The sequence below is a fragment of the Phascolarctos cinereus genome, unplaced genomic scaffold (genome assembly GCF_003287225.1).
Source record: "Phascolarctos cinereus isolate Bilbo 61053 unplaced genomic scaffold, phaCin_HiC Scaffold_4;HRSCAF=312, whole genome shotgun sequence".
NCBI classification, from domain to species: domain Eukaryota; kingdom Metazoa; phylum Chordata; class Mammalia; order Diprotodontia; family Phascolarctidae; genus Phascolarctos; species Phascolarctos cinereus.
In genome coordinates this window covers 504,353,261-504,379,636 of record NW_027555847.1, presented here as the reverse complement: position 1 = coordinate 504,379,636, position 26,376 = coordinate 504,353,261, and the positions used below count along the sequence as shown (strand labels likewise).

Genomic DNA, 26,376 nt, shown 5'->3' with positions numbered 1-26,376 from the left:
GATAAGATTAATCAGATTGAATATCTGTCTGCCAATTTGATGTTCTTTCAGCATGCCTAGAATTCTAGGGCTTTGCAATTTCTGTTTTCCTCTCGTGAAACCTTGCATCTACTGGAGGTCAACTGACATTGAGTGGGGAGGACTAAACCCCTCATAGACCATCTGACTGAGTTTATTGGACTGTGTTTGAATCACCCCCGAACATAAGGTTAATTAGGGTTTGAAAGCTTACCGAGAATTTTCTGAATTGTTGATCTGTTAACCTTTTCCCACAGAGGTGGCTCAAATTGATTCATAAAAATGAACATGACAATGTTTGTAGAAATATGGCTCAGATTATCTAAATTACATTTATTGCCCCACCTACAACACTTACCCTAAGCCTCTGCTACTTACATACCTGTTAACCATGAAAGTGGACTACAGGAATTTGTAATTTACATTTTTTCCTTATCCTCATCCTATGGGAGTCAGGCTCAGGGGGTGGAGGATTTATGAAGATGAAATGACTTACCCCTTGAAGGCCAGTTCTTTGTTTTATCAGTTAGGTTTTAACCTTCACAGCTATAACCACCAGATCCCTGTCACTTACATCACCACAAGCTGGGCCTGTGCCTCCTCATGCATTGTGGCTCTTACTCGTTTCTAGAATGTAGAAGCCGACAATCCTCTGCTGCTTGCCACTCTGCTAAACCAAATTCTTCAGTGTCATCAACGGTAACCCCAGAAAATGGAGCGACAAATGGATACAAATCAGGGATTCACACAAACAGGTACGGCCTACTGTTTTCTTTTACATCTTCAGGTGCACCGATGTGCATTCTGTCAGAGGTATCAGCACCCTATAGATGGACTTAGAAGTGCTGGAGCTAGCTTGAGCTGCAGTAGAGCTGATGATTATATCATGAGCATGAGCATTTATACCTCAGGAGTTGGCAAGCATTACAAATCAGGGCTTGATTTATTATTCTTTTGATTATCTAGATTTAAGAAAATGTTAGTAGTACAGCATAAAAGTGTGTTATGCATACATTCCTCTGCCTAGGGAGCGGCCTAAGAGTCAGTAAATTATAGGATCAGGTACCTCCCTGTGACAAATATTGTGTGACCCTGGCCAAGTTGTAGAATAGTTGTCTACTTGCATTAGTAGAGGGAATTTCCTCGCTGGGATTACTCTGTGCCAATAATATCACATTTATATATACATACACATACACACGGGTGTATATCACGTATATGATCTCTCAGTGTATGGGCAAATGAAATAATATTCATAAAATTATTAGCACCCATGTCTTACACATAGTAGGCTCTTATTAAATACTTATTTCCTTTTTTCTCATATATGTATATACACATATGTGCTCACATACATGTATATTTATATAGAAATATATGCTTATATGTACATTATACATGTATATGATTTGAGTGGATATCCATTGACAGGTTCTGCAAAGTTTATGTGCATATAATCCCAAGCAAGTCACTTAACTTCAGAGTTATGTATGCGTATGCATACATACACATATATACATATGTATGCATATGTAGACACACATGTATACCCAAAACTTCATAGATTCTTGTTAATGGCCATCCACCGAAACAGTGCTGATGATTAAGAAATAAACTGAAAGTGGCATTGATCCATTAGTTGGACAGCTGGCCTTCAGAATCAAGAAGACCTGGATCAGCGTCCTGTCTCTGACATATGGGCTGTAGGAACGCAGGCTCTTAGCAGCTCTCTAAAACTTTTAAATTGCAGACTGTGTTAATCTATATTAGTAGAGGGAATTTTTTTAAAACTAGAATTCCCTACACCAAAAGAGATAAGATATATGTGTGGATAAGATATATGCGTGTATACATGTACCATACCATACATACAGATAGATATACCTTCTTACATTCATGCATATGCATTGTTATATGTGTGTACATGTAATTTTAAGTGGGTGGTTACTATCAAGGAACTGTGTAAACCTTATATATACATATATACACACATAGCCACTGACAAGAAATTCCGTAAAAATTTATGTGTGTGTATATGTATATATGTATGTACATATGTGCGTATGGCTACATATGCCCAAATCAAAACAAAATACATAGTTTTTTTTAACTCTATATACTTCTTGTAAACCAATTTTTAAATATTGATGGGATCTATCAATTTTCTACCATTGTCTTCAGGGGTAATGAGAATCAGTTATTTAATTTAGGTATGGTTGGTAAAGCTAGTTATTTAAATTGCTATATAGACCCTTCGAATCACAGAATCCTGAGTTCTTCTTTGCCTAACATTTAGAGAATGTGAGAAGAAAGTATAAAGAATTTGGTTTTAGTAGCTCACAACCCTTTCTGGCAGCGTGTAAATGATTTAATAGTGATAGAGTCAAGTTTCCTATAATAAATTTTGACCATTCTCATATTAATATATAGAAAGGGTAAAAACTGACCCTGGCCCTGGCCCTTGAAGCCCACCTGCTGCCAACAAAGGGGAAAAAATTGACAAGAAACAAGGAAAGGATAAAGAGATCAATTCAAGCAGTCCTTCAGTGTGCCATCCCATTTGATTTTTTTCAGAACTATCAGATGGTCAGTCTGGTCCTGGTGGCCACTCAGTAAATATTGTTGATTGACCAACCTAAAAACTGTATAAAATTCTGGCCTTCCTAAGAATAATAGAAGAGAGGGCTCAGAAGATAGCCCCAAAATAAGGTGGAGAGAAACAAAATGATCTGAGATCCTTTAGGTTGGAGAAGAGAAAGGTAAAAGGCCCTGATACATAACCACTTATAGAAAAAAAAGTGGTCATTCTTTCTATTGAGAGTAGAAAAAAGAGAAAGTCTACCTAAAGAACTTAAGTTTTATATAGGAAAGAATTTTCTTATGGAGAAGTTTTTTTTTTAAACCTACTTGTGGGATCTTTTCCTGAAAAGAATAGATTATGTTTTATCAGCATGATCCTGCTCAGAGAGCAGGGGATGGGACTTTTCAGAGTCAGAGCTCTTCACAGATATAAGATCACTTAATTAAATATATTGCTGGCAAACACAGCTGTATTTGAAGCAGCTATAGTGAGATGATTGGAACAGGATTTGGCCTATGCTACTTTTTTCTCAGTGATTCCATCTCTGTGGTCTTCTCTTTAGGATTCGTGAAGTGGATTTTTGTTTTAACTTTTAATGCCATTTTGGTTGAGAAAGACTGATTTTGAAATTCAAAAGAGGTGACTCTAATTAGTAAGTCCAGCCAGGGTAGGGAGTAGCAGGTCTTTGGACTGAGAAGGAGAGAACATTGGTTGACTCAGTAACTAGAGGGACGAAAAGTGAAATTTGGATATTGGCATTAAAAAATACTTCATTCTTGCACATACAATAGTTGTTGACATAGATGCCTCTACTAGAACTTTAGCTTTCTACGCTGTGCTATTAACGTGGAGCCCAAGAAATGGTATTTATAAATTACAGTGCTGATAACTAAGAGATAAGCAAAAAGCATCATTGTTGTCCATGAGATGGAGAGCTGGCCTGCAGAATTGGGAAGACCTGGATCCAAGTCAGCAGCTCTCTTAAAACTGTAAATTGAAGATTAAGTGTCAATCTATATTAGAAGAGGGAATTTTTTTAAACTATGAATTCCCTACACCAAATAAATCACAGGACCAGTCAAACAGAAAAAAGGTGTAATGGAGAGGGTACCTACTCTAGTATTAGAGGGTTTGGGTTAGAATTTTACTTCTGCTGCTTACTACCTGCTTGACCTTGGGCAAGTCACTTAATTTCCTTCTCATCTCTAAAATGAAGAGGTTGACTAGATGGCCTTTGAATTCCCTTTTAACTCTAGATCTATGAAAAATGATCATACTAAAAATAAAATGGCACAAGAACATAATTTTGATTATGCTTATTAGCAAAATTGTCTTGGAAAGGTAAATGTTTTGCTCTAAGTAAAGAGAGTCAAGATTAGGGCTTTTGGGGAATTAGCAGAAAGTCCCACCTATCCCAAAGGCCATGAAGGGCCAAGGGAATAAAGTGACCTGAAAGGTAACAAGGATCAATAGAGTTATTCCCGGTACAACGAGTTATTCCCAGTACAACTATTCATATGCTTTTCAATAATAGCAGGATCTATATAACACTTTAAGATTTGCAAAGCATTCTACATATATTCTGTCATTGATCATCATGATAATACTGTGAGGTAGGTGTTATTATTATCCCCCTTTTACAGATAAGGAAAACAAGGCAGAGAGAGGTTGTGATCCAGTTAGTAGGTATCTGAGGCTGACTTTGAACTGAGGTCTCCCTGACTAAGTCAGTGTTGTTCGTTGCTTGCCCCAGTTGCCATCTAGCATCCTAACAGTGTAAAGATGTGGTCAGTTCATTAGGTATTAAAAGTAATTGCAGGATCAGCCCAGAAAATTTGCTCAGAAGGAAGACTTCTTGAAAATGAGCTCTGTAAAGCTAGAAATTTCAGTTCCATAAATTTTTATACAGGATGTTTGAAGCTTAAATAGTTTTGGTTCCTACAGATTCTAGGAAGGAGGAGATTGTGGGAATTGAACATTAGCATTCCAATTCCCCTGCAAACATTGGTCAGTGTTTACAAAAGGCACCTTGCCTGAGATAACAAGCTCCATCCTTTCTTAGGGGATTATATTTCTAATCAGCTAGGGGAACACAATGTTTAAACAAATTTACATTTAGCCATGGCTTGTGGTCAAGGTTTCTTAGAGGGAGTGGTTCGGTTCAAACATTGTATTCTATTTGGGAGAGGGAAGGAACTCTTATTTATAGTTTTTTCTTGACCCCACTTCCCAGGGGTTTATAATAATTGTATATATATATTTTATGTTTTGAGTACTGCTTTCCTTTTATCCTTTGCATATGGCTTTCTTTTCACTGACTTTTAATCAATCAGCTTGATAATTCATATTGTAACAAGACTTTAAAAAAATATTCTTACCATCCCACTTTCAGAAATAGCATATGTCTATATAAAAATTCAACTTGATTAGGGAAACCATACTATAATTTGCAAGAAAAATTTTCCATTGTTGTTGAGGATTGAAGTATGGACTTAGTAAATAGCCAACGTATTTTATTTTTCAAATAAAAGTATAATAAAAAATTAATAGAATTAACATATTTTGCATAACTTACAGTTATGACATTCAATTCTATACATGATTAGAAATTTCCTGTAGAATTTATAAATTATTAGGACAGATGCTGCCAGGTGGGTAAACTTCCCTAAGCATAGCATAATGTGCTTGTTTGAGGGTCCATCTGATTCAGCAATGTGTGATGAGTGCCAAGTATGTATCTAGTTCTTTTTCAGACAACTAAGCTATTACCTTGTGTTTTGGGTGATTATTAACTTATTGATAAGTGCTATCTTTTGAATATAAAGATGATACCAGTCATTCAACATCATCAGTAGGGCATTCAGTTCAAGAATCATTTACTGTGAGCTACTATATACAAGGCTCTGAACTAAGTACTAGGGAATACAAGCACAATAAGGCAAGGTTCTAGCCTTGATGAAGCTTGTAGTCCTGTAGTAGATAACAAGATGCATACAAATGACTACAAAATGACTAAAAGCAGGAAAATTCTGAGAAAGAGAAGTTTATTTCCATTTGGAGAGTTCAGAGAACACATCATGTTCAGGGGAAGGGGGAGGTGTGACAATTGGGATGGGTCTGGAAGGAAGGATAAGATTTCTACAGGGGAGTACATGAGGATAGGATTTTAGATATAGGGAATGCTATAAACAAAGCTGGGGACACGGGAAAGCAGGGGATATATTTGTAAACCAGTGAGTGTATAGGCTGGCTTAGCTGGTGAATAGAACAGGAAAAGGACATAAGATAAGATTGGGATGTGATGTTAGCATGAGATAGTAATAATAATAGCTCAGATTTTATATAGTACATTTAAGATTTGATAATGGATTGTGGAGTGGATTGGAAGAGGGAAGAGAGAGTAGTGGGATCATTTAAAGGACTATTTCAGTAATTCATGACAGGTAATGAAAAATGTCATGAGTATGGTGGCAGTGGTAATAGAAAACAGGGGGCAACTATAGGAAATATATTCTGAATGTGGAATTTATAATATTTGACAATTGATTGTATTTGGGAGATAAAAGAAAGGAAGGAATTAGTGCATTGTATGTAAAAGGCCTCTATAAAGTTGAAATAAAGAAAATAGTAAGTTTTCAAATATGGGTGTTTGGGGAAATGGTGATGCCGATGGCAAAAATTAGCAAGTGTAGAAGAGGATATTTAAGGAGAAGTATAAGTATGTCATGGACATGATAAGTGTGAGGTGACAGTAGAACATCTATGTCCAATATTTGAAAATGTGGGGATGGAACTCAGGAGAGAATGCAGGGTTGGAAATACAGATTTGATAGTCATTGAATAGAGGTGATAGAGGTAATAGTTGAAACTACAGAAATGAAGAGATTGCTGACAAACTATTATATATGAAATATCATTTTGTTATAAGAAATGAAAGATATGAAGAATTCAGAGAAATATGGAAAGATGTGTGAAGTAATACAAAGTTAAGAACCAGATCTCTCTCTCTCTCTCTCTCTCTCTCTCTCTCTCTCTCTTCTCTCTCTCTCTCTCTCTCTCTCTCTCTCTCTCTCTCTCTCTCTCTTTCTCTCTCTCTCTCTCTCTCTCTTTTTCCTCTCCCTCTCTCTATATAAACACACATATATTTATTGATTACACATATACATATAAAAAGTAGAATAACGTTAATGAAAACAATACTAAAAAGCAACTGTATTAAGAACAATTTTGGATCTGCAAAACAAGATAAAACATACATCTCTCACTCACTTTAGATATGAGAGTCTATGGGTTGAAAATGTTATATCTACTTGTACACTTCCTTGCTTTGTTAGTTGCTTAATTGTTTTTGCTTGTTACTAGTTAGGGTTAAAAAGCTAGTGAGGGGGGAAGTAGGATGGTAGTGGAAAAATATATTGGGAGATGACTGTGATGTTAAAAAAAGAAAAAAACTGTCACCTGTCACCTGTTTTAAAAATGGTGATGAGAAATATATACCATGACTGCAACAGTTAGAAGGAACAGAAGAACCATTGTTAGTGTATGTTGAGAATTATTGAGGTCAAGCTTACCCCTCATGAAGAGATATGAGAAGACACTTCTCTAGTTCCTCTGCAGAGCTAGGGGTCCACAGATGATGAATATTGAATATCACATCAGATTTTTTTGATGGGTTGATTGGTTTTGCTGAAATTTTTTTTCTTCCTCTTTTAAAGTAGCTGTTATAAAGGATGGCTCTGTGGAAGGGGGGAAGAGGAGGGAATTGGGGGAAATGTCAGTGATATAAAAATGAGAAATATCAATAAGGATATTTTTAAATGTTGGGGGGGGAGGTGATGATTGATGGAGTCAAAATCCTGGAGAAGGCAGAACATGATGGAAACAAAGGCATAGTGGAAGAGTTAGCCTAGGCAAGGAGGAAAAGTACTAGTCCCTCTGAGACAGGAGAGAAGTAAAGATTCTGCATTATTTTTCTTTCTAGCTAGTGATAGAGATGGCATTGAGCCATACTTTCACTCTCACCGATTCCCTTTGTGACCAGTAGTGTGAATTTTTTTAGGTTAACAGTTTTTATTAATTAGTTCATTCAACAAATATGTATTGGTGGTTCATTGCATTGTGGTAGTCACTTAGAAGATAAAAAAGATAAATAAGACACAGTCAATGTCCTCAGAGTCATCTTCTCCAGAGAGTGAAGAGTCAGCTGTACAGTTAATGTAACATAAAGCAAACAGGAGGAGCAGGAAAGGGAAAAGAAGAGGGAGAGAAGAAGGAAATTAAATGTGATGAGACAAGATAATGGAGAGATCCTTTTAGTGACATAATAACTGAATCTGGACACTCCACAGCTAGTCTAAATGCTTAGACATCAGTCATCTGTATGTCTATAAAATCTAGAGGGTTACACCATTGTTGAACCTAGAAACTGCATATGGACTTAAAAGAAACTTCTGATGTCGATTACCATCAACACACACATGCATACATCAAAATAGTATGAATTTTTTAAATGACTGTCAGGGATCAGAGGTGTAGAGTGCAGACCCTGAGCTTGAAATATAATCTGTACATGAAATTGGCTGTTTCCTACAAGGCTCGAGCCTCTGTACATGCTTCCTTAGAAGATTCCTGGGATCCTGGGTCTGGCTTGGTTTGAGATTGGGTAAGCACCCTCTACTAAGATCACAGTTGGGAAGGAGAAAGAAGAGTAGATCCTCCTTGTGGGATCCTAAGATTTAGAGCTAGAACAGACCTTAGAGGATCTTGGGGGGGGGGGGCTGCAGGGCAGTCTGGGTTAAGTGACTTGCCCAGAGTCACACAGCTAGTAAGTGTCAAGTGTCTGAGGCAGGATTTGAACTCAAGTTCTCCGGTGCTCTATCCACTGCGCTACCTAGCTGCCCCTCCTAGAAGACATTTTACAGATAAAGAAACTGAAGTTTAGAGAGGTTTCTATATCCTGATGAAATCACAGATGTGGGGGGAAAAGTGTCAGGTACTAGCAACACAACCTAGATGAAGTAGTCCCTGTCCTCAAGGAGCTTACATTCTATGGGAGGAGGGTAGGGATGGGGCAGAACATGTACACATTTAAGTAAACACAAAATATATAGAAACTCTCTGAAGATAAAACTTGAGGAAAAGGAAAGACTCTAAAGTCACTTTAAAGTCATGAACTTTGAAAAGATGGTGGTGCTTTCAACAGAAGAAAAAAAAATCACATCTACTACTGTTTCTGCTATGTTACGCTGCATTTCCAAGAATCTGAGAGAAGGAAAAACTCTTCCATCTGCTTCCCCCCTACCTCCAAGACCACCTATTTTCACAGCTTACCACTATTAATGCTTCATTTGATTCTAAAAATATATATTTTATTTACATTAATTTACAAGAATAGCTTATCACATAAGCAGGATGGTCATACAGAGCATTAAATGTCATACTAACTGAGCTTTATTTAATTTCCACACTAAAACTCTCTTCATATATGCTTGGTCTTCATGGTTAGTGGATCACAGAGCATGGTTTTTGCCTCATAATTGAGCAAAGGTGTCATACTGTGGAGAGAGTTTTCTTTTTGGAGTCAGAAGACTTGTCTCTGTCAGTTACCATGAATCTGACCTTGGCCCAATATCTTAACCACTGTGGACCAGTTTCTTTATCTTTAAAGTGAGGGGGTGCAGTGGGGTGGAACACTGAACTAGATGACCTCTTAGATACTTTCCAGTACAAGATCTGTGATTTTTACAAATTTCCCAAATTAGAAAAAGCATAATTCACACAGTAGTATGTCTAAACTGGACAATAATCTTATCAATCAGCAGGTATTTATTAAGATACTGTGTGCTTGGCCCTGTGCTTAAGTGCTGGGGATGCAAAGGAGAGAAGAAAAGTATTTACATGGCATCTACTATGTGCCAGGCACTGTGCTGAACTAATACTTACAAATATCTCATTTGATCTTTACAACAACCCTGGGAGGTCAGTGTTATTGTTATTCCCATTTTGCACTTGAGGAAATTGAGGCGCACAGGTTAAGTGACTTGCCCAGGTTATACAGCTAGTGTCTGTGGCTAGTGTTGAACTCACATTTTCCTTACTCCAGGCCCAGTGCTTTATCTGTTGTTTACAGGTACAAAGGATGATAGAATTCCTGCTTGTATTAAGCTTACTGTTCCAGTAGGGTAAACAAGTACATATAAAAATACATACGGAATAAAACAGAAAGTGAATAAATACAAATATATGTGTGTGTGTGTGTGTGTACACACACACACACACACATAAAGTATAAGGTAGTTTAGGAAAGAGGATACTAGTAATTGGGAGGACCAGGAAAGACTGCATGCAGAAGATGATGCCTGTGCTATAAAGCACAAAGAGAGGGATTGTGTGAAGAGAAGGTAAGGAGGAAGTGCATTCAAGGAATGGAGGGTAGCCAGTGCAAAGATGTAGAAGTGGTATTCCTTATGTGAGCAATGGAGAAAAGGCCATTTTATCTGGGCCACAGAGTGCTAAAAGGAGATTAATGTCCAGTAAGGCTGGGAAGATGGGGTGGGGTCAGGCTGCGCAGGGCTTTTTATTTTATTTTATTCTAGAGTCATTAGGCAACCAGTGAAGTTTTTTAAGTAGGGGAATCACATGGTCAGACCTACACTCAAGGAAAATTACTATGGCAGCAGTATGTAGGATGGACTGGAGTAGGGAAAGACTTGAGGCAGGGAGATTAATTAGGAAGCTATTCCAGTAGTCTAGTGACAGGTGATGAGTACCTGAACTAAGATAGTAACTGTGTGAGTAGAGAGAAGGGATCAGATGCAAGAGAGGTTGTGAAGGGAGAATTGTCAATATTTGGCAACTGATTAGATACTTGGGGTGAAGAAGTGAGGAATCCAGAATAATGCTGAGATTACCAACCTGGTAGACTGAAGGTCTAGGAAAGTCAGGAAGAGGAAGACATAAGGCTAAGATGAGGAGTTCATTTATGTTGAGTTTAAGATTTCTCTGAAACATTCAGTTTGAAATGTCCAGTAGGACATTGGTGATATGGAACTGAAGCTCAGGGAAGAGACTGAAGCTTGATATATAGATTGAAGAGTCATCTACATAGAAAGGATAGTTAAGCCCTTGGGAACTCATAAGGTTACTAAGAAAGAGTATTGAAGGATAAAAGATGTATTAGTAGAGAACCTTGTAGAACACTGACAGGGATGAGACATGGGATGATGAACCAGTAAGGGAGACTGAGGAATGGTCATACAGGTAGGCAATAAACCAAGAGAGAGTAGTGTCATGAAAACGCAGAGAGGAGAGAGTGTCCTGGCAGTGAGGGTGGTCAGCAGCATCAAATACAACAGATAAGTCTTAATCTGGAATTATTCCCAAAGAGTTATTAAACTGCCTATGCCCTATACCCTTTGACCCAGCAATACCACTACTAGGTCTGTTTCCCAAGATGATTAGGGAAAAAGGAAAAGAGCCTATATGTTCTAAAATATTTATAATAGCTTTCTTTGTGGTGGCAAAGAACTAGAAATTGTGGAGATGTCTTTCGTTGGGGAATTGTGATGGAATACTACCATGCTATAAAAAATGATGAGCTCAGTGATCTTAGAAAAACATGGATAGACTTGCACAAATAATGAAGAGCAAAACGAGCAGAACCAAGAGAATATTGTATACAGTACCAGCAATACTGTTTTAAAAACAACTTTGAGTGACTGCCATTTTGACTATTATATATGCCCAGATTAACTACAAAGGACCTATGAAGGAAGACAACTATTTGCATCCAGAGAAAGAACTGGTAGATAGAAATATGTATAGAATATATAGATATACATATAGATATACACCTGTACATAGTTGTGTCTAATGGTAGCCATCTTTAGGGTGGGGGGGAAGAAAAAAAGTTATAGGATAACTTTATTATATATTTAAAAGGAATAGCAAGTTGTGAGTAATAGATTTGTAGTTTCACGTGCAATCATCTTTTTTAAATTCTGTGTTATGAAAATGCTTGTTTTATTGTATAAATTAAAAATAAAAGAAAAAACAGATAAATCTTGAAGGACTAGGTTAAGAAAAGATTATCATATTTGGCAATTAAAAGATCATTGATTACTTTAGAGAGTAAAACTGAGTAATGAAATTGAAAGTCAGATTAGAAAGGGTTGAGGAGTGAGTGGAAAAAAAATGAAGTGGAAGCATCTGAGTGTAAACAACCTTTTCAAGGACATTGCTTAGAGAGGAAGGAGAGATACAACATGATAGCTTGAGGGGGTGATAGGATAGTTAATTTTTTTTAAGGATGGAGGGAAGTTGGGAATGTTTGAAAGCAGTAGGAAAGGAGCCAGTTGATAGGAAGAGGTCGAAGGTTCAAGAGAGAGGAGGGATAATTGAGGGTGCAGTCTGCCAGAGAATACAAGAGGTGATAAGATCATGGTCAGATGGTTTGACCTTGGCAAGGAAAAAGGCTACCTTGTTGTGAGAGACTAGGGGAGAGGAAGAGAAATTGGATGATGGTATCAGTGGGTTTTGAGGAGAAGATAATGGGAGAGGACACATCAGATGGCCTTATTTTTTTTTTCAGTAAAGAGACAAGGTCATTAGTTGATACAGAGTAAAGGCAGAGAAAATGGGGGTTAGGGAGCTTGAGGAGGGAAGAAAAGATTTGGAATTGCTTCTATAAGGAGATAAGGAACCAGACAAGAATGTAGTTTTTAGTTTCAGATTGGTTATAACATGTAAAATGAAGGTACCTTTACTCATATAAGTCAGTAAATCAGTCAGCAGGCATTTAATAAGTGCCTGCCAAGTGTTAGGGGTACAAAGAAAGGCAAAAGACAGCCCTTGCTGTTGAGGAGCTCACAGTCTAATGGGAGTTGGGAGATGAAGTGTTTTGTATTAGAAACAGCAAGGAGACCAGTTGTCACGATATCATAAAGTGTATAAAGTACAAGAAGCCTAAAAAGGTAGGAAGGGACCAGGCTGTGAAAGTCTGTGAATGCCAGTCAGAGGATTTTATATTTGATCTTAGAAGTGACAGAGAGCCACTGGAGTTTATGCAATGACATGGTCATTTGATCAGTGACATGGATGACGTGGTCAGATTTGTACTTTAGACAGATTAATTTGACAGCTGTGTGAAGGGCGAACCAAAGTGGGGAAAGACATGAGGCAGGAAGACCAACCAGTCAAATATGTGCCATATTATAGCCGTTATCCAGATGGGAGGTAAAGATAACAATCTAACAGCTATCTTTTAAGTCTTTTTTTATGCCCCTTCCATTTTGAAGAGGAATAGTCTTCAAACTGCAAGTATACTGTAAACATAGTGAAGGAAGACTTGGAGGCTGAGATACATCAGAAGCTAGTAAGAGAGGATTGTGCTACTTCAAGTATACTGGTGCCTCGAAGCCCAGACTAATTACTGAAGGAACATACAGATGGTATTGTACAACTGCTGTTAGCATTCTTTGAAAAATCAAGGTAGCAGGAATAAATATTAAGCCCCTTTTCTTTAATATTTTATGATACTTCAAGAATCTATTCTTTTCTTGCTGGGGATACTCCCTCCGCTGATACAGATTGTAAACCCTCTATTCCTTATTTGTTTAGGAGATGCTGTAGGCAAAAATTTTTAATCACTATGTAGACAACCTAGTGATATTCTGAATTTAAATTTGTCCTTCAGTGGCAAACATCAGTTGCGTTGCTGAGACTATCCTTGAAACCTTCCTGTACTCTTAGTTATGCTCGGGCTTGTTCTCTGCTGGCAGAGACCCCAGGACCACAGTTGCAAGACAATGAGGAGGTTAAATCTATACCAATATTTAAAAAAAAATCAGCTGTACAAGTACAATTTGGGAAGATGATTTTAAAGTAGTTTGTGTTTAAAAAAAAAAACTCACAGGGAAATGTTTCCCATACTGTGTTCTATGTACCCACTGTATGCCATATTCTATGAGAAATTTTCCATGTTAGTAATATAATCTCTTCCAAAATATTCAGCAAGAAATTATGCATCAAAATACTCAATGAAAAAAAAAATTTAGTGCAAAAAAAAATTTAATTTGTTCAATTTTGCTCCAGAATACCCTGACTCCATTTGTCTCATGGGTATTCTACACTCTGAGACGACCTATATAAGATCCTACAATGTATTTCAAACCCCAGAGTGTTCTATGACCCGACAACTTGGGAAAGGGCATAGGAGTTTTAGCTAACCAAAAGATTAGCATTCAGTATGTGCCAGTGGGGATGGAGTAGGAATTTCCACTGCTTCCTGACTTTAGGATAGACAAGTCTCTTAACTAGTTTCTTCATGTGTAAAATGGGGATAATAATTCCTAAATTACAGTGTTTTGTAATGCTTAAAGTGCTGGAGAAATGTGATTTATTATCATCCCAGACAGAGGGAACCTTAGGAGTGTGTGTGTGTGTGTGTGTATACATTCATGCCCATGTACACAAGCACTTACCTAGTGAGAGGCATAAGTGGCCTGAATGTGTAGATATATGTATATATGTGTATATAGGCATATATATACACGTGTGTGTGTGTGTATATATGTATATATATATATATATATATATATATATATATACATATACACACACACACACACACACACACACACATACATACATACATACATATAGTAATTGGCATACAGGGTTAGGTCCTTAGTTACCTGAAAAAATCTATGCAGAATGACTCATTCCGTGATGATCCTGGCTAGCAGAGACTTTACTGTAGTATGACATGATGCAAAATAAATCTTCTGCTGTGGGCCGTATGACCATTTGATGAGAATATTGTTGAGAGTATTCCTATTTTTGAAGCACTGTTGCATAATGAATGGAGAGCTGACAATAAGAAAGAACTGGGTTCAAGTCCCACATCTTCTACAAGCTGACTTTGTAACCTTACCTGGGCAAGTTATTTAAATTCTCAATGCCCCAGGAAACTTTCTAAGACTATAAATTGCAGAGTAGTTTCCAGTTTTCATTGTTAGAGGGTTTCCTCTACAGGTGTTCACTCTACAACAATTAAATCAAATTCTAGACAAAAAAAATTCTAATTTAAGCATTATTTAATTTTGGATGACCTTTGAGATCCCTTTCAACTCTGAGATCTCAAAATTCTCTGATCATAGAGCATTATTTTGACTGTTTCATTTATATATAATTGCAGGAAAGAGAATCTAGAAAAGAGTGAGATATGCTGTAATGTTCAAATGAGAGATAAAAGTAAGTTTGACAGTAGATTCAGAATTGAGAACAGAAGGGAAAAAGGTATGTTCAGAGAAACTGAAAAAGACTTCAGTGTTTTTTGCTTGGGGGCCAGGACGATTGACCATATGACTAACAGTATCTGAGTGATGCAGAAAGTAGGGCTGAAAGGATAAGAAATTTTGTTTTTATAATGTATGAATTTATTTTGATTTAATCAACAATCACTTCCATAAACTTTTGAGTTTCACATTTTTCTCCTCCTCCCTTCCTCCCTCCCTCCCCAAGATAGCACACAGTCTGATATAGGCTATAAATATACATTTCTGTTAAACATATTTTCACATTATTGATGTTGTAACGAAGAATTAGAACCAATAGGAGGAACCACCAGAAAAGAGGAAACAAAACTCAACAGAAGAAAAAAAATAGCAAATAGTATGCTTTGATCTGCATTCAAACTCCATAATTCTTTCTTTGAATGTGGATAGCATTTTCCATCATGAGACTAGGTCTATCAACATTAGTCATCACACAGCGTGGCTGTTACTGTGTACAACGTTCTTCGGGTTCTGTTCACTTCACTTAGCACCAGACCATACATGTTTTTCTGAAGTCTGCTTGCTTATCATTTCTTATAGCACAGTGATTTTCCATTACATTCATATGCCACAACATGTTCAGCCATTCCCCAATTGATGGGCATCCCTTCAATTTCCAATTCTTTGCCACCGCAAAAAGAGCTGCTATAAATATTTTTGTACATGTGGGTCCTTTTCCTATTTTTATGATCTCTTTGGGATATAGCCCTAGAAGTGCTATTGTGGGTTAAAGGGCATGCACATTTTTATAGCACAGTTCCAAATTGCTCTCCAAAATGGTTGGATCAGTTCACAACTCCACCAACAATGCATTAGTGTTCCAATTTTCCCACATCTTTTCCAACATTTATCATTGTCCTGTTTTGTCATGTGGGCCAATCTGATAGGTGTGATGTGGTACCTCAGAGTTGTTTTGATTTGCATTTCTGTAATCAGTAGTGATTTAGAGCATTTTTTCATATGACTGTATATGGTTTTAATTTCTTCATCTGAGAACTACCTGTTCATATCCTTTGACCATTTATTAATTGGGAAATGCTGTGTTTGTTTAAATTGATGAGTTTTACATTAAATATGAGCCCATTCCATGACTCCTACAATTTGGATTTTTACCAGTTTTTAATTAGAAATAAAAAAGGTTAGGGCAGCTAGGTGGCACAGTGGATAGAGCACTGGCCCTGGAGTCAGGAAGACCTGAGTTCAAATCTGGTCTCAGACTAGACCTTTGACACTTACTAGCTGTGCGACCCTGGGCAAGTCACAATTGCCTCACAAAAAAAAAAAGAGTTAATATAGTTTTTTATTTCTTCTTTTTTTTAGCCTGAAAAAACCAACTGACTTCCCAGAACCAACTTTCTCTGATAAACTATTGTACCAAACTCATTGGCAAGCTTTGGAAAGAGAGAATGATGTAGTACAGTGGCATCAAACTCAAATAGAAAAGGGGCCACTAAACCATACATAATGATCCCTGTGGGTCACACTGACTTAGTGAACAACATTTTAACATTATCTATGTTCTATTATTTAAAAAATATTTTTGTTAAATATTTCCCAGTTACATTTTAGTCTAGTTCTGGCTATACTCAGGAATGTTATATAGGGGCTGCTAGATTTGTAGAAAGGAAAACCTAGGTTCAAACCCTCTCTTCTTTACTAGTGACTAAAGGCAAGTGACTTAAGTTTTGCCTGAATTTCTGGCAAATCTCTATGACTAAAAGGTATAGAAGGGTTGTCGTCTTCATGTTGGTGTTCCATCAGTAAAGTCACAAATCCTTCATGTATTCGATGTAAGTTCTAGAAAAAAAAAGAGACTATCCTGCTGTTTTGAAGTTTTGAAAATCTCTTTGTATTTATAATTATTAAATTCTGAAGAACTTAAAATTAGTCCCTGGTGGTATTAAATGCTTGTGTAGGTAGATACATGAACTCTCTCAAATGTAACCACCAGGTGCCATTGACAGCCAGTCACCTGATTCTGGTTTAACTCTGAAGACCTGGTTCCTAGGGAGTCCCCACCCTCATCTTAGTCGTTTGCCCATGTCTCACTGTGCAGAAGTGATGAGAGTTAGTGCTGTGTTCACTATCGGCCCCACTTACCTATAAAACCTCACCTTCTTTCTAAACAAAGTATATTAAAATGAGTTCTGGTCATGTGACCTTGGCATAATGTAACTGTCCACCATAAAAACAGACAAGCATACTTAACTACTACTTAGAGTTGTTTTTACTCTTAGCATCGAATTGATAAACAAAGAGTACATAATAATTAGAACACATTGCATAATGATAATAATAACAATGATGAAAATGATAAACATCTACCAAGCAGCTGTAAGCCTGCCATTCACCTATACTCTGAAAGTTACTTCCCAGAGGATTAATGCAACCCAGGAGTTCTAGGAAATACAGTGTGAGTGTTTCATTCTCCATGAATATACTTTCTTTGAGTGAGCAAAGGGGAGTCAACAGCACAGGCTTCAGGAAATTCTGTTCATTCATCCAGCAGGGCCAGTCATTGGATGAAGAAACAGAAACTCCAGACTAATTATCTCAGTTCAGCCTATAGTGTGGAATTTTAGGATCTATGAGAACTGGATCTCATGAGGATTGGTGCTCTCTCCAGTCTCAGCTCTTTAATTTCAGCCTCACCCTGCCCAGTATGGTACAGAATGAGTGGGCTTAGCAGTCAGTCCCAGGAAGGAGTCACGTTGGCATCAATATCATTCCTCTCCTCTGAGCTTGAGCTTGATCCTAGCAACCCTCTGCCACAACAGCATCTTGTCACTTCCTGTGACCACCTCCTCATTTGTTTTGCCATCCAAAGTTCCTACGGTTAAGGATGGAGTGGAAGGGAAGCAACTGTAGAGTGAAGAGTGTTACACAAGCCATCAGAGGATCATTTAATGCCTTACTGTCCACAGTGCAACAAGTATGGCAATGCAAAAGTCCCTCAGATTTTCTGGGAAAAATATGACCATCTCTGTCCTGGGAAGAAGTAGCCAACTAGTTTAGGCATAAAATAATTTTAAAAAATATTTCTAATATAGTACCAACAATAAAACTGCTCTTTAGTGAGCTTTTCTCAGTAAACCTCAAAGAACTTTAATATATTTAACTATGGATTAGTAGTTCTCTTAGGAGTCTGACCTTCAACCCCCTTTGGCTTGTTTCCTGTGCTAGCTGAAGAAGTTGTCCATCTGCATCAAAGTCAGAGACTGGGTCTGTGCTTAGCCTTGAAAACTCCATCTGGCACAACAGTCTTTATCACCTCTTGGCTTATCTGAGGCAAGAGGTTAGTGCTATCTCAAAAGTGAACTGTCTTGAATTGGGCAGGCAACTAAAAAAACTTAGAAACCCAACAAATTAAAAAGCCTCAATTAAGCACCAGAATAAAAATCCTGACAGTCAAGGAAGAGATTAATAAAATAGAAAGCAAAAATATGATTGAAAATGAAATTAAACTAGAAACTTTTTTAATAACATAGATAAACAAAATCTCTATTCCATATATGCTGTGTATATTTATGGGAGAGTGCACCTCAGTTTAATGGCAGGGAGTTTTGTAGTTGTTGTTCAATGCTTTGTCAGTTTAGCAGATACCTTTGTTCTGATTGTGTCTGCTGACTGACTGTTAATGAGAAATGTAACCAACTAACGGAGGCTTGTGAACTGTAGGACTAGGAGCCTTGGCCCACGGACTGACCCAGGAACCTGGGAGTAGTAGTTGTCTCTGAAGACTCAATCTATGAGTATGCTAATCGTAGGAGTAGCTCTGAAAGGGATGTTACATATATTATCTAAAACTGTATCTGTTTACTTCCATGATACACGTATTTTTACATAACTACCTTTAGTATGTATACTGTATCCCTAATTCTTTTGTTCACTTTGCATTATTTCATGTGGGTATTTTGCTAGTGCAGCTGGTAGCCCAGTGGATAGAGCACTGGGCCAGCAGTCAGGAAGACCTGAGTTCAAATTTGGCCTCAAACACTTATTAGCTGTGTGACCCTGGGCAGTTCACTTAAGCTTTGTTTGCCTCAGTTTCCTCAATTGTAAAAAAAAATTAGCACCTATCTTACAGGATTGTTTTGAGGATCAGTTGAGATATTATTTGTAAAACCACTTAGAACAGTGCCTGACATATAGTAGGTGCTATGCAAATATTGATTCCCTTCTCCTTCCTTTCCCATCTATTGTATAAGATTTTTCATAGTTATTATTTTTATGGCAATAACTATGTTGATGTATTTTCTGTTCCTCAACCCTTGGAACTTTAGATTGTTTCCAATTGCTTTGCTATATATAAATTTATATTAAGATACTTACATATATGTGTGTGTGTATATATAAGTTTGTGTGTGTGTGTGTGTGTGTGTGTGTGTAATACAAAACTTTAAGCAATCTGCAGGTCTTTTTTTTCTTTTAAGTTATTTCCTTAGTCTGTGCTCCCAATAGTGGGCTCAAAAGTTAGGACTAGTTTTGCTACTCATTTTGTACATGCCAGGTTACTTTCCAAAAAGACTATGCTTATTATCATTGCCACCAGCAAATGCATGCATGTATTTCTCTCCCTTCCCCCAGGCTACCCATCATTAGGCTTTATTAGTTTGATTTATTTTGGCTAGGCAACTATTGTTTTAAATTATATTTGGAATATTATTAATGAAAAAACTTCTTTCTTTTTAAAGACTCACCAGTCCTCAGTCCAGCTAATTTGGCTGTTAATTTAAGTGGAACTCAGGACCTGCCCAGGAACAAGAACCTTGTGAAACCACTGGCTTTATCTTTGCAGATTGTAGGGAAGACGTTCACTTCAGGTAATGTTTCCCTTGCTATTTCAAGTCTCCTGTAAAACCATAGTCCAGAAAGAACTTGTTGTGAAACTTTTTGTGATTAATTGAAAAGAGTAAAAAGCTATATGCCTGTTTGCCAAATGAAAAAGAGAAAAAGTGAGGCTTAGTGGCCTGAAGCCTTGTGTTCTCTCCATCATGCCCAGAGAATTGTCCCCTGTAGCTTCTAACCAGCCAAAGAGATATTTTTTCACTTGTCAGTGGGTTCTCAGGGAGCCTTCTGGTAGTCCATGAGAAGAACCTCAAAGACCCTCCACCTTTTCCGCTGCTCTCAGTGATTTTTAGAGCTTGCTAAAGGATGGGTGTAAAGCTAGGATCCTCTCTGTGAGCCTCTTAGCTTTGTGATTCCAGGCCTAAGGCCCCACAAGGCTTTAGAAAAGACTGGTCAGCTAGGATAAGAACGCCATCTGGATGAAATTTGGGAACAGAAAGCTCTCAAATTCCCAGCATTCAGCAGGACTACTTAACAGTCCCTTAAGTCATATTATGTAGTCCTTTGTATCTTTGTTCTGAAGAATGTATAATCAGACTGACAAGTTTTAATTTATATTAATTTGGGGGCAATTTGGGGGCAAATCACTTAACCTGTTTTTACAAAGTTTCATTCAAAGTTTCTTTGTAAAATGAAGGAACTTGGGTTACAGTTTTGCAGCTAGGTGGTACAGTGAACACACTGTTTGACTTAGATACTTAGTATCTATATAACTCTAGGGAAGTCATTTACCCTCTCTCAGCCTCAGTTTCCTCCTCTGTAAAATGGAAACAATAATAGATCTGTGTCCCCAGGGTTGCTGTGAGGATTAAATGGGATAATGTATGTTAAGCTCTTTGCAAACCTTAAAAAGCACTATAGATAAATGCTAGCCGTTATTCTTATGTTGAAATTATGTTTCTTCCATTTCTAATTTCTATGAAAGGAAAGATTTCCTTTGACTCTCCCATGTATTCTGTTTCCTTGACTGGATATAAAAAAGAATATGCCTGTATTAGGGAAGCTACCTTCTTATGATCTAGAACAATGTTTATCTTTAGGACTAAAGAGGAGACAAGTATCAGGACTTAATCATGCAAAATCTTGGATGTGAAAGGGATCTCAGAATCCATCAGGATCAATTTATCTCTGAAAAAAAGAATACCATATGCAGCACACGAAATGATGGATATTCCTCTTTAACTCCAAGAGCTAGAGTGCCAGAGAAACCAGTGCCTCCCAAGACAACCTAATCCAGTTTAGCACAGCTTAAATTGTTAGGAATTTTTTGTCTTACATCAAGCCCAAATCTTCATCTTTGCTAGGTCTACCCATTGCTCCTACTTCTGCCCTCTGGGCCCAACCAAAATAAGTCTGATCCCTCTTCCTCATGACCACATTTCAAACACTTGAAGATAATTATCATGACTTTCCAAAGTAATCTCTTCAGGCTAAACATCACCAGCTCTTTCAGCCATTTTCATGAGGCATGATCTCAAGGCCCTTCACCATCCTGTTTGCCTTACTCTGGATTCTACTCAACTAATCAATGTCCTTCCTAAAAAGTGGCATCGAGAATTCAACAGGGTATTCCAGATATGGTCTGATCATGGCAGAATACAGAGATGGTCATCTCCTTGTCTTGGACACTATGCTTGTCTTCATGTAATGTTAACTTTCTTGGCTATCATATTATACTCTTGGTTCTTATTGAGTTTGGAGTCCAATAAAACCCCCAGATCTTTTTTTTTACAAGAATTGTCATCTAGAAACACCTCCCCAAGTTTGTGCTTTGAAGCCTTGTAAGACTCTGTATTTATCATTGGCAGATTTTATCTTATAAGGTAGCTCAGTGTTCTAATCTGCCAAGATCTTTTTGGATCCTGACTTTTCCATTCAGATTGTTGGCTATTGCTCCAGGCTTTGTGTCATTTGCATATTTGGTAAGCATCCCATCTATACCTTTATCAAATTATGGTTAAAAATGTTAAATGTTGTAAAAACCAAGTAGAGATGCCTGGTGATCTCCACTAGAAATCTAATTCCAAGTTGACATTGAATCATTAGTGACTACTCTTTGCAACAGGCCTTTCAGATAATCTCTAATTCAGATAATTATATGCTTGTGTAGTCCACATCTTTATTTTCCTGACTAACAATATGAATGACTTTGCCAGATGCTTTTTTAAAATCCTGATGAGCCATATCCACAATATTCCCTTGATTCACCAGTTTGGTAATTCTGTCAAAAAAGGAAATGAGGTTAGTTTGGCATAAGCTATTCTTGATAAAACCATAATGGCTCATTGTCACCACTAATTCCCTGTCTAATGTTTGTTAACCATCTTTGTAATAACCATAAATCTAGAATTTGGACAGGTACCAAATGCAAACTCACTGACCTATATTTTGCCACCTCCATTTTTAAAAACAAGGACAAAGTTTGTTCTTCCCCAGCTCTGCAGCACATATTCTTTTCATCTTCATCTCCTGTTTATCTTTAAAAATAGTGGTTGAACAGTCATGTCCGTATTTTTTGTCATTACTCTGAGATTCAGCTCATCTGAGTTTAATGGCACTTGCTCATCAAAAACAGATACATGTTCTCTTGCTATACTCTTAGTTATCTTAGGTATCAGTAATCATTGAGCATCACTGCCTTTTCATCATCGCATCCCCACATACATAATGGCCCTTTTTCCTTTGTTGGAAAAACAGAAACTTATCCTTTTGTGGCCCTTAGCTTTCCATGCCAGGTTTAGTTCCTTTTGAGGTTTAATGCTCCTGACCAGATTCTTAGAAAATTGTGCCATGCTTTTGAAGACGTGGACATGGCTGAAATGACTGGGCAACAAAAAAATGTAGCTATTTTCCACTTCCCTTCACCTTTTACCTGTCATCTTCTTTTTGAATAAAGTATATCCTTTCAGATCCATATTCTAAAGTCATGAGTTCCATTTTAACAAATCTAGATGATAGTCAATTTTGCCTTCTTGTGTTAAGATTTTCTAGTTCACCATTTTAAAAAACTCATACTTTGTGCATTTTTCTGTAAACATTTTAAGACATAGATTTTACTGCAGTTTTCATTTTTGCTTTGGGGTCCTGTAGACTTCCAGGTTATCTCTACTGTTATTCTTCCAATTCTTATTTCCATGACACTGAACTTCATTCAATCAACAAGCATTTATATTAGGCCCATACTATGCACCAGACACTGTGCTAAGTGCTGGGATTGAAAGACAAAAATGAGACATCCTCTGTCCTTGAGGAGCTTATAATTTAAAGGAGGACGATAGGTGCATATACAGGTGTATGCTAAATTTTTTAAAATTTTATTAATTTATTTTGATTTATCAACAATCACTTCCATATGCTTTTGAGTTGAAAATTTTTCTCCCCCTTCCTCCCCCCCAAGACAGCGCACAATCCTGATATAGGCTTTACATTTACATACCCATTAAACATATTTTCACATTAGTGAAGTTGTAAGTAAAAATTAAAACCAATAGGAGGAACTATCAGAAAGATGAAACAAAACTCAGCAGAAGGTAAAAATAAGTGATAGCGATTCGACTTCCATAGTTCTTTCTTTGGATGTGGACAGCATTTTCCATCCCGAGGCCTCTGGAGATGTCTTAGATCCTCGTAATGCTGAGAGAAGGGTTCAGTTTAACAATCTTAGTCATTGCATAACGTGGCTGTTATTGTGTACAAAGTCTCGTTGGTTCTGCTCACTTCACTCAGCATCAGACCATATAAGTCTTTCCAGGTTTTTCTGAAGTCAGCCTGTTCATCATTTCTTATAGCACAATAGTATTCCATTACATTCATATACCACAACTTGCTCAGCCATTCCCCAATTGATGGGCATCCTCTCAATTTCCAATTCTTTGCCACCACAAAAAGAGCTGCTATGAATATTTTTGTACATGTGGGTCCTTTTCCCATTTGTTTGATCTCTTTGGGATATAGCCCTAGAAGTGCTATTGCTGGATCAAAGGGTATGCACATTTTTGTAGCCCTTTGGGCATAGTTCCAAATTGTTCTCCAAAATGGTTGGATCATTTCACAACTCCACCAACAATGTATTAGTGTTCCAATTTTCCCACATCTTCTCCAACATTTATCATTTTCCTGTTTTGTCATGTTGGCCAATCTGATAGGTGTGATGTGGTACCTCAGAGTTGTTTTGATTTGCATTTCTCTAATCAATAACGATTTAGAGCATTTTTTCATATGACTATAGATGGCTTTAATTTCTTCATCTGAAAACTGTCTGTTCATATCCTTTGACCATTTATCAGTTGGGGAATGGCTTGTGTTCACATAAATTTGTCTTAATTCTCTATATATTTTAGAAATGAGGCCTTTATCAGAGAGACTGGTTGTAAAAATTCTTTCCCAATTTTCTACCTTCCTTCTAATCTTAGTTGCATTGGCTTTGTTTGTGCAAAAACTTTTCAATTTAATGTAATCAAAATGATCCATTTTGCTTTTCATAATGTTCTCTGTCTCCTGTTTGGTCATGAATTCTCCTGTTCTCCATAGATCTGATAGGTAAACTATTCCTTGTTCTCCCAGTTTACTTATGGTATCAGCCTTTATATCTAAGTCCTGAACCCATTTTGACTTTGTTTTGGTATATGGTGTGAGATTTGGGTCTATGCCTAGCTTCTGCCATACTCTTTTCCAGTTTTCCCAGCAGTTTTTCTCAAAGAGTGGGTTCTTATCCCAGAAGCTGGGGTCTTTGGGTTTATCAAATAATAAATTACTATAGTCATTGACTACTGTGTCTTGCATATTTAACCTATTCCACTGATCCACCTCCCTATTTCTTAGCCAGTACCAAGCAGTTTTGATGATTGCTGCTTTATAATACAATGTAAGATCTGGAATTGCTAGGCCACCTTTATATGCTAAATTTGTAAAGGAAAATTGGTGGGGGAGGAAACAGCAATAACTCCTGAAGGGCTCAGGAAAAGTTTCATGTAGAAGGTGGTATCTCAGCTGAACCTTGAAAGAAACTAGGAATTATAAGAGGCACAACTGACGCAGAAGTTTATTTTAGACATGAAGATGGAGATGGGAGATGGAGTGCCATTTGTTCAGTCATTTTGCAATTGTGTCCAACTCTTTGTGTACCCACTTGGGGTTTTCTTGGCAAAGATAATGGAGTGATTTGCCATTTCCTTCTCCAGCTCACTAAACAGATGAGGAAATTGAGATAAACAGGGTTAAGTGACTTGCCTAGGGTCACACAGCTAAGTAAATGTCTGAGGCTGGATTTGAACTCAGGTCTTCCTGACTACAGGCTTGGTGCTCTATCTGATGCTCCACTTAGCTGCCCTGTGGGTACCAGAGATATGGCATAGTGAGAATGCCAGTTTGGCTGGACTATAGTATATGCTAAGGTAAGTAATGTGTAATAAGGCCAGAAAGGTCAGATAGGGAGAGTCAGTTTGTGAAGTGCTCTAAATATAACAGAGGAATTTATATTTGATCCTAGAAGTAGTAGGAAGACACTGGAGCTTATTGACTAGGGGATTGACATCATTCATAGACTCATGGATTCATTGCTGGAAGGGAGAGTAGAAGCCATCTGTTCTACTCTTCCCATTTTACAGTTGAAGAAATTGAGGCCTAGTGAGTTTAAATGATTCGTCCAAGGCAGTGCAATGTTAGAGAGAGGATCCTAGGTCAATTGACTCTGCAGCCAGTGCCCTTTCTGCTGCTCCACACTTCCTTCCTATAGTCAGACTGGTGCTTTCAGAAACCTGTTTTGTCAGTTGTATGGAAGAAGGATTGGAGTAGTAAGATACCTGAGGCAGAGAGAACAATTGAGTGGCTATTACAGTAATCCAAGAGGTAATGAAGGCATAAACTAGGGATGTTGCTATGTCCCTGAAGAGAAGGGGATGGATGGAGGGACATGTTGTGGAGGTATGATAAGATCTGGTCCCTGCTTGGATTTATGGTTATCTGGGGTGAGGGAGAGTGAGAAGTCAGGGATGATACTAAGGTTGCTAACCTGGATGGGTAGAAGAATGGTAGTACCTTTGACAGGATTAGGAAGGTTTGGAAGAGGGGTTGGTTTGGGGAAAAGATAATGAGTCCTGTTTTGGACACCTTGATTTTGAGATGCCTAGAAAATAGAGAGTTTGAAATGTATAATAGGAAATTGTTGAGACCTGGAGCATTGAAGAGAGACTGGGGCTATATACATATATCTAACAGTCATCAGCAGATATACATATACATATATATGTACATACATATATGTACATACATACACGCACACATATATGCAGAGAGAGAAACGGAGAAAGAATGATAGAGAGAAAGAGAGAGAGAGAGAGAGAGAGAGAGAGAGAGAGAGAGAGAGAGAGAGAGAGAGAGAGAGAGAGAGAGAAAGAAACAAGACACCAAAAAGAGCCCCTGGAAGGGGGGAGGTTCCACCCACAGTTAAGGGGTAGGATGTGGATATGAAGATTTAAGGAGAACAGTATTAGAAAAACCTAGAGGGAAAAAAACATACAATAAGAAAGTGTGGTGAACAGTGTCAGATGCTACAGAAGACTCAAGAGGATGAGGAGTAAGAAAAGGCCATTGGAT

At 37.5% G+C, this 26,376-nt stretch overlaps 1 protein-coding gene across 1 annotated transcript in view; it reads left to right on the top strand.

The window, feature by feature from the left end:
- GREB1L (GREB1 like retinoic acid receptor coactivator) overlaps positions 1-26,376 on the top strand; it is a 130,507-nt gene that overhangs the window by 22,987 nt on the left and 81,144 nt on the right. Inside the window, 2 exon segments of the mRNA XM_078153473.1 lie at positions 650-805; positions 19,629-19,757. Coding sequence (XP_078009599.1) covers positions 650-805; positions 19,629-19,757 — 285 coding nt within the window.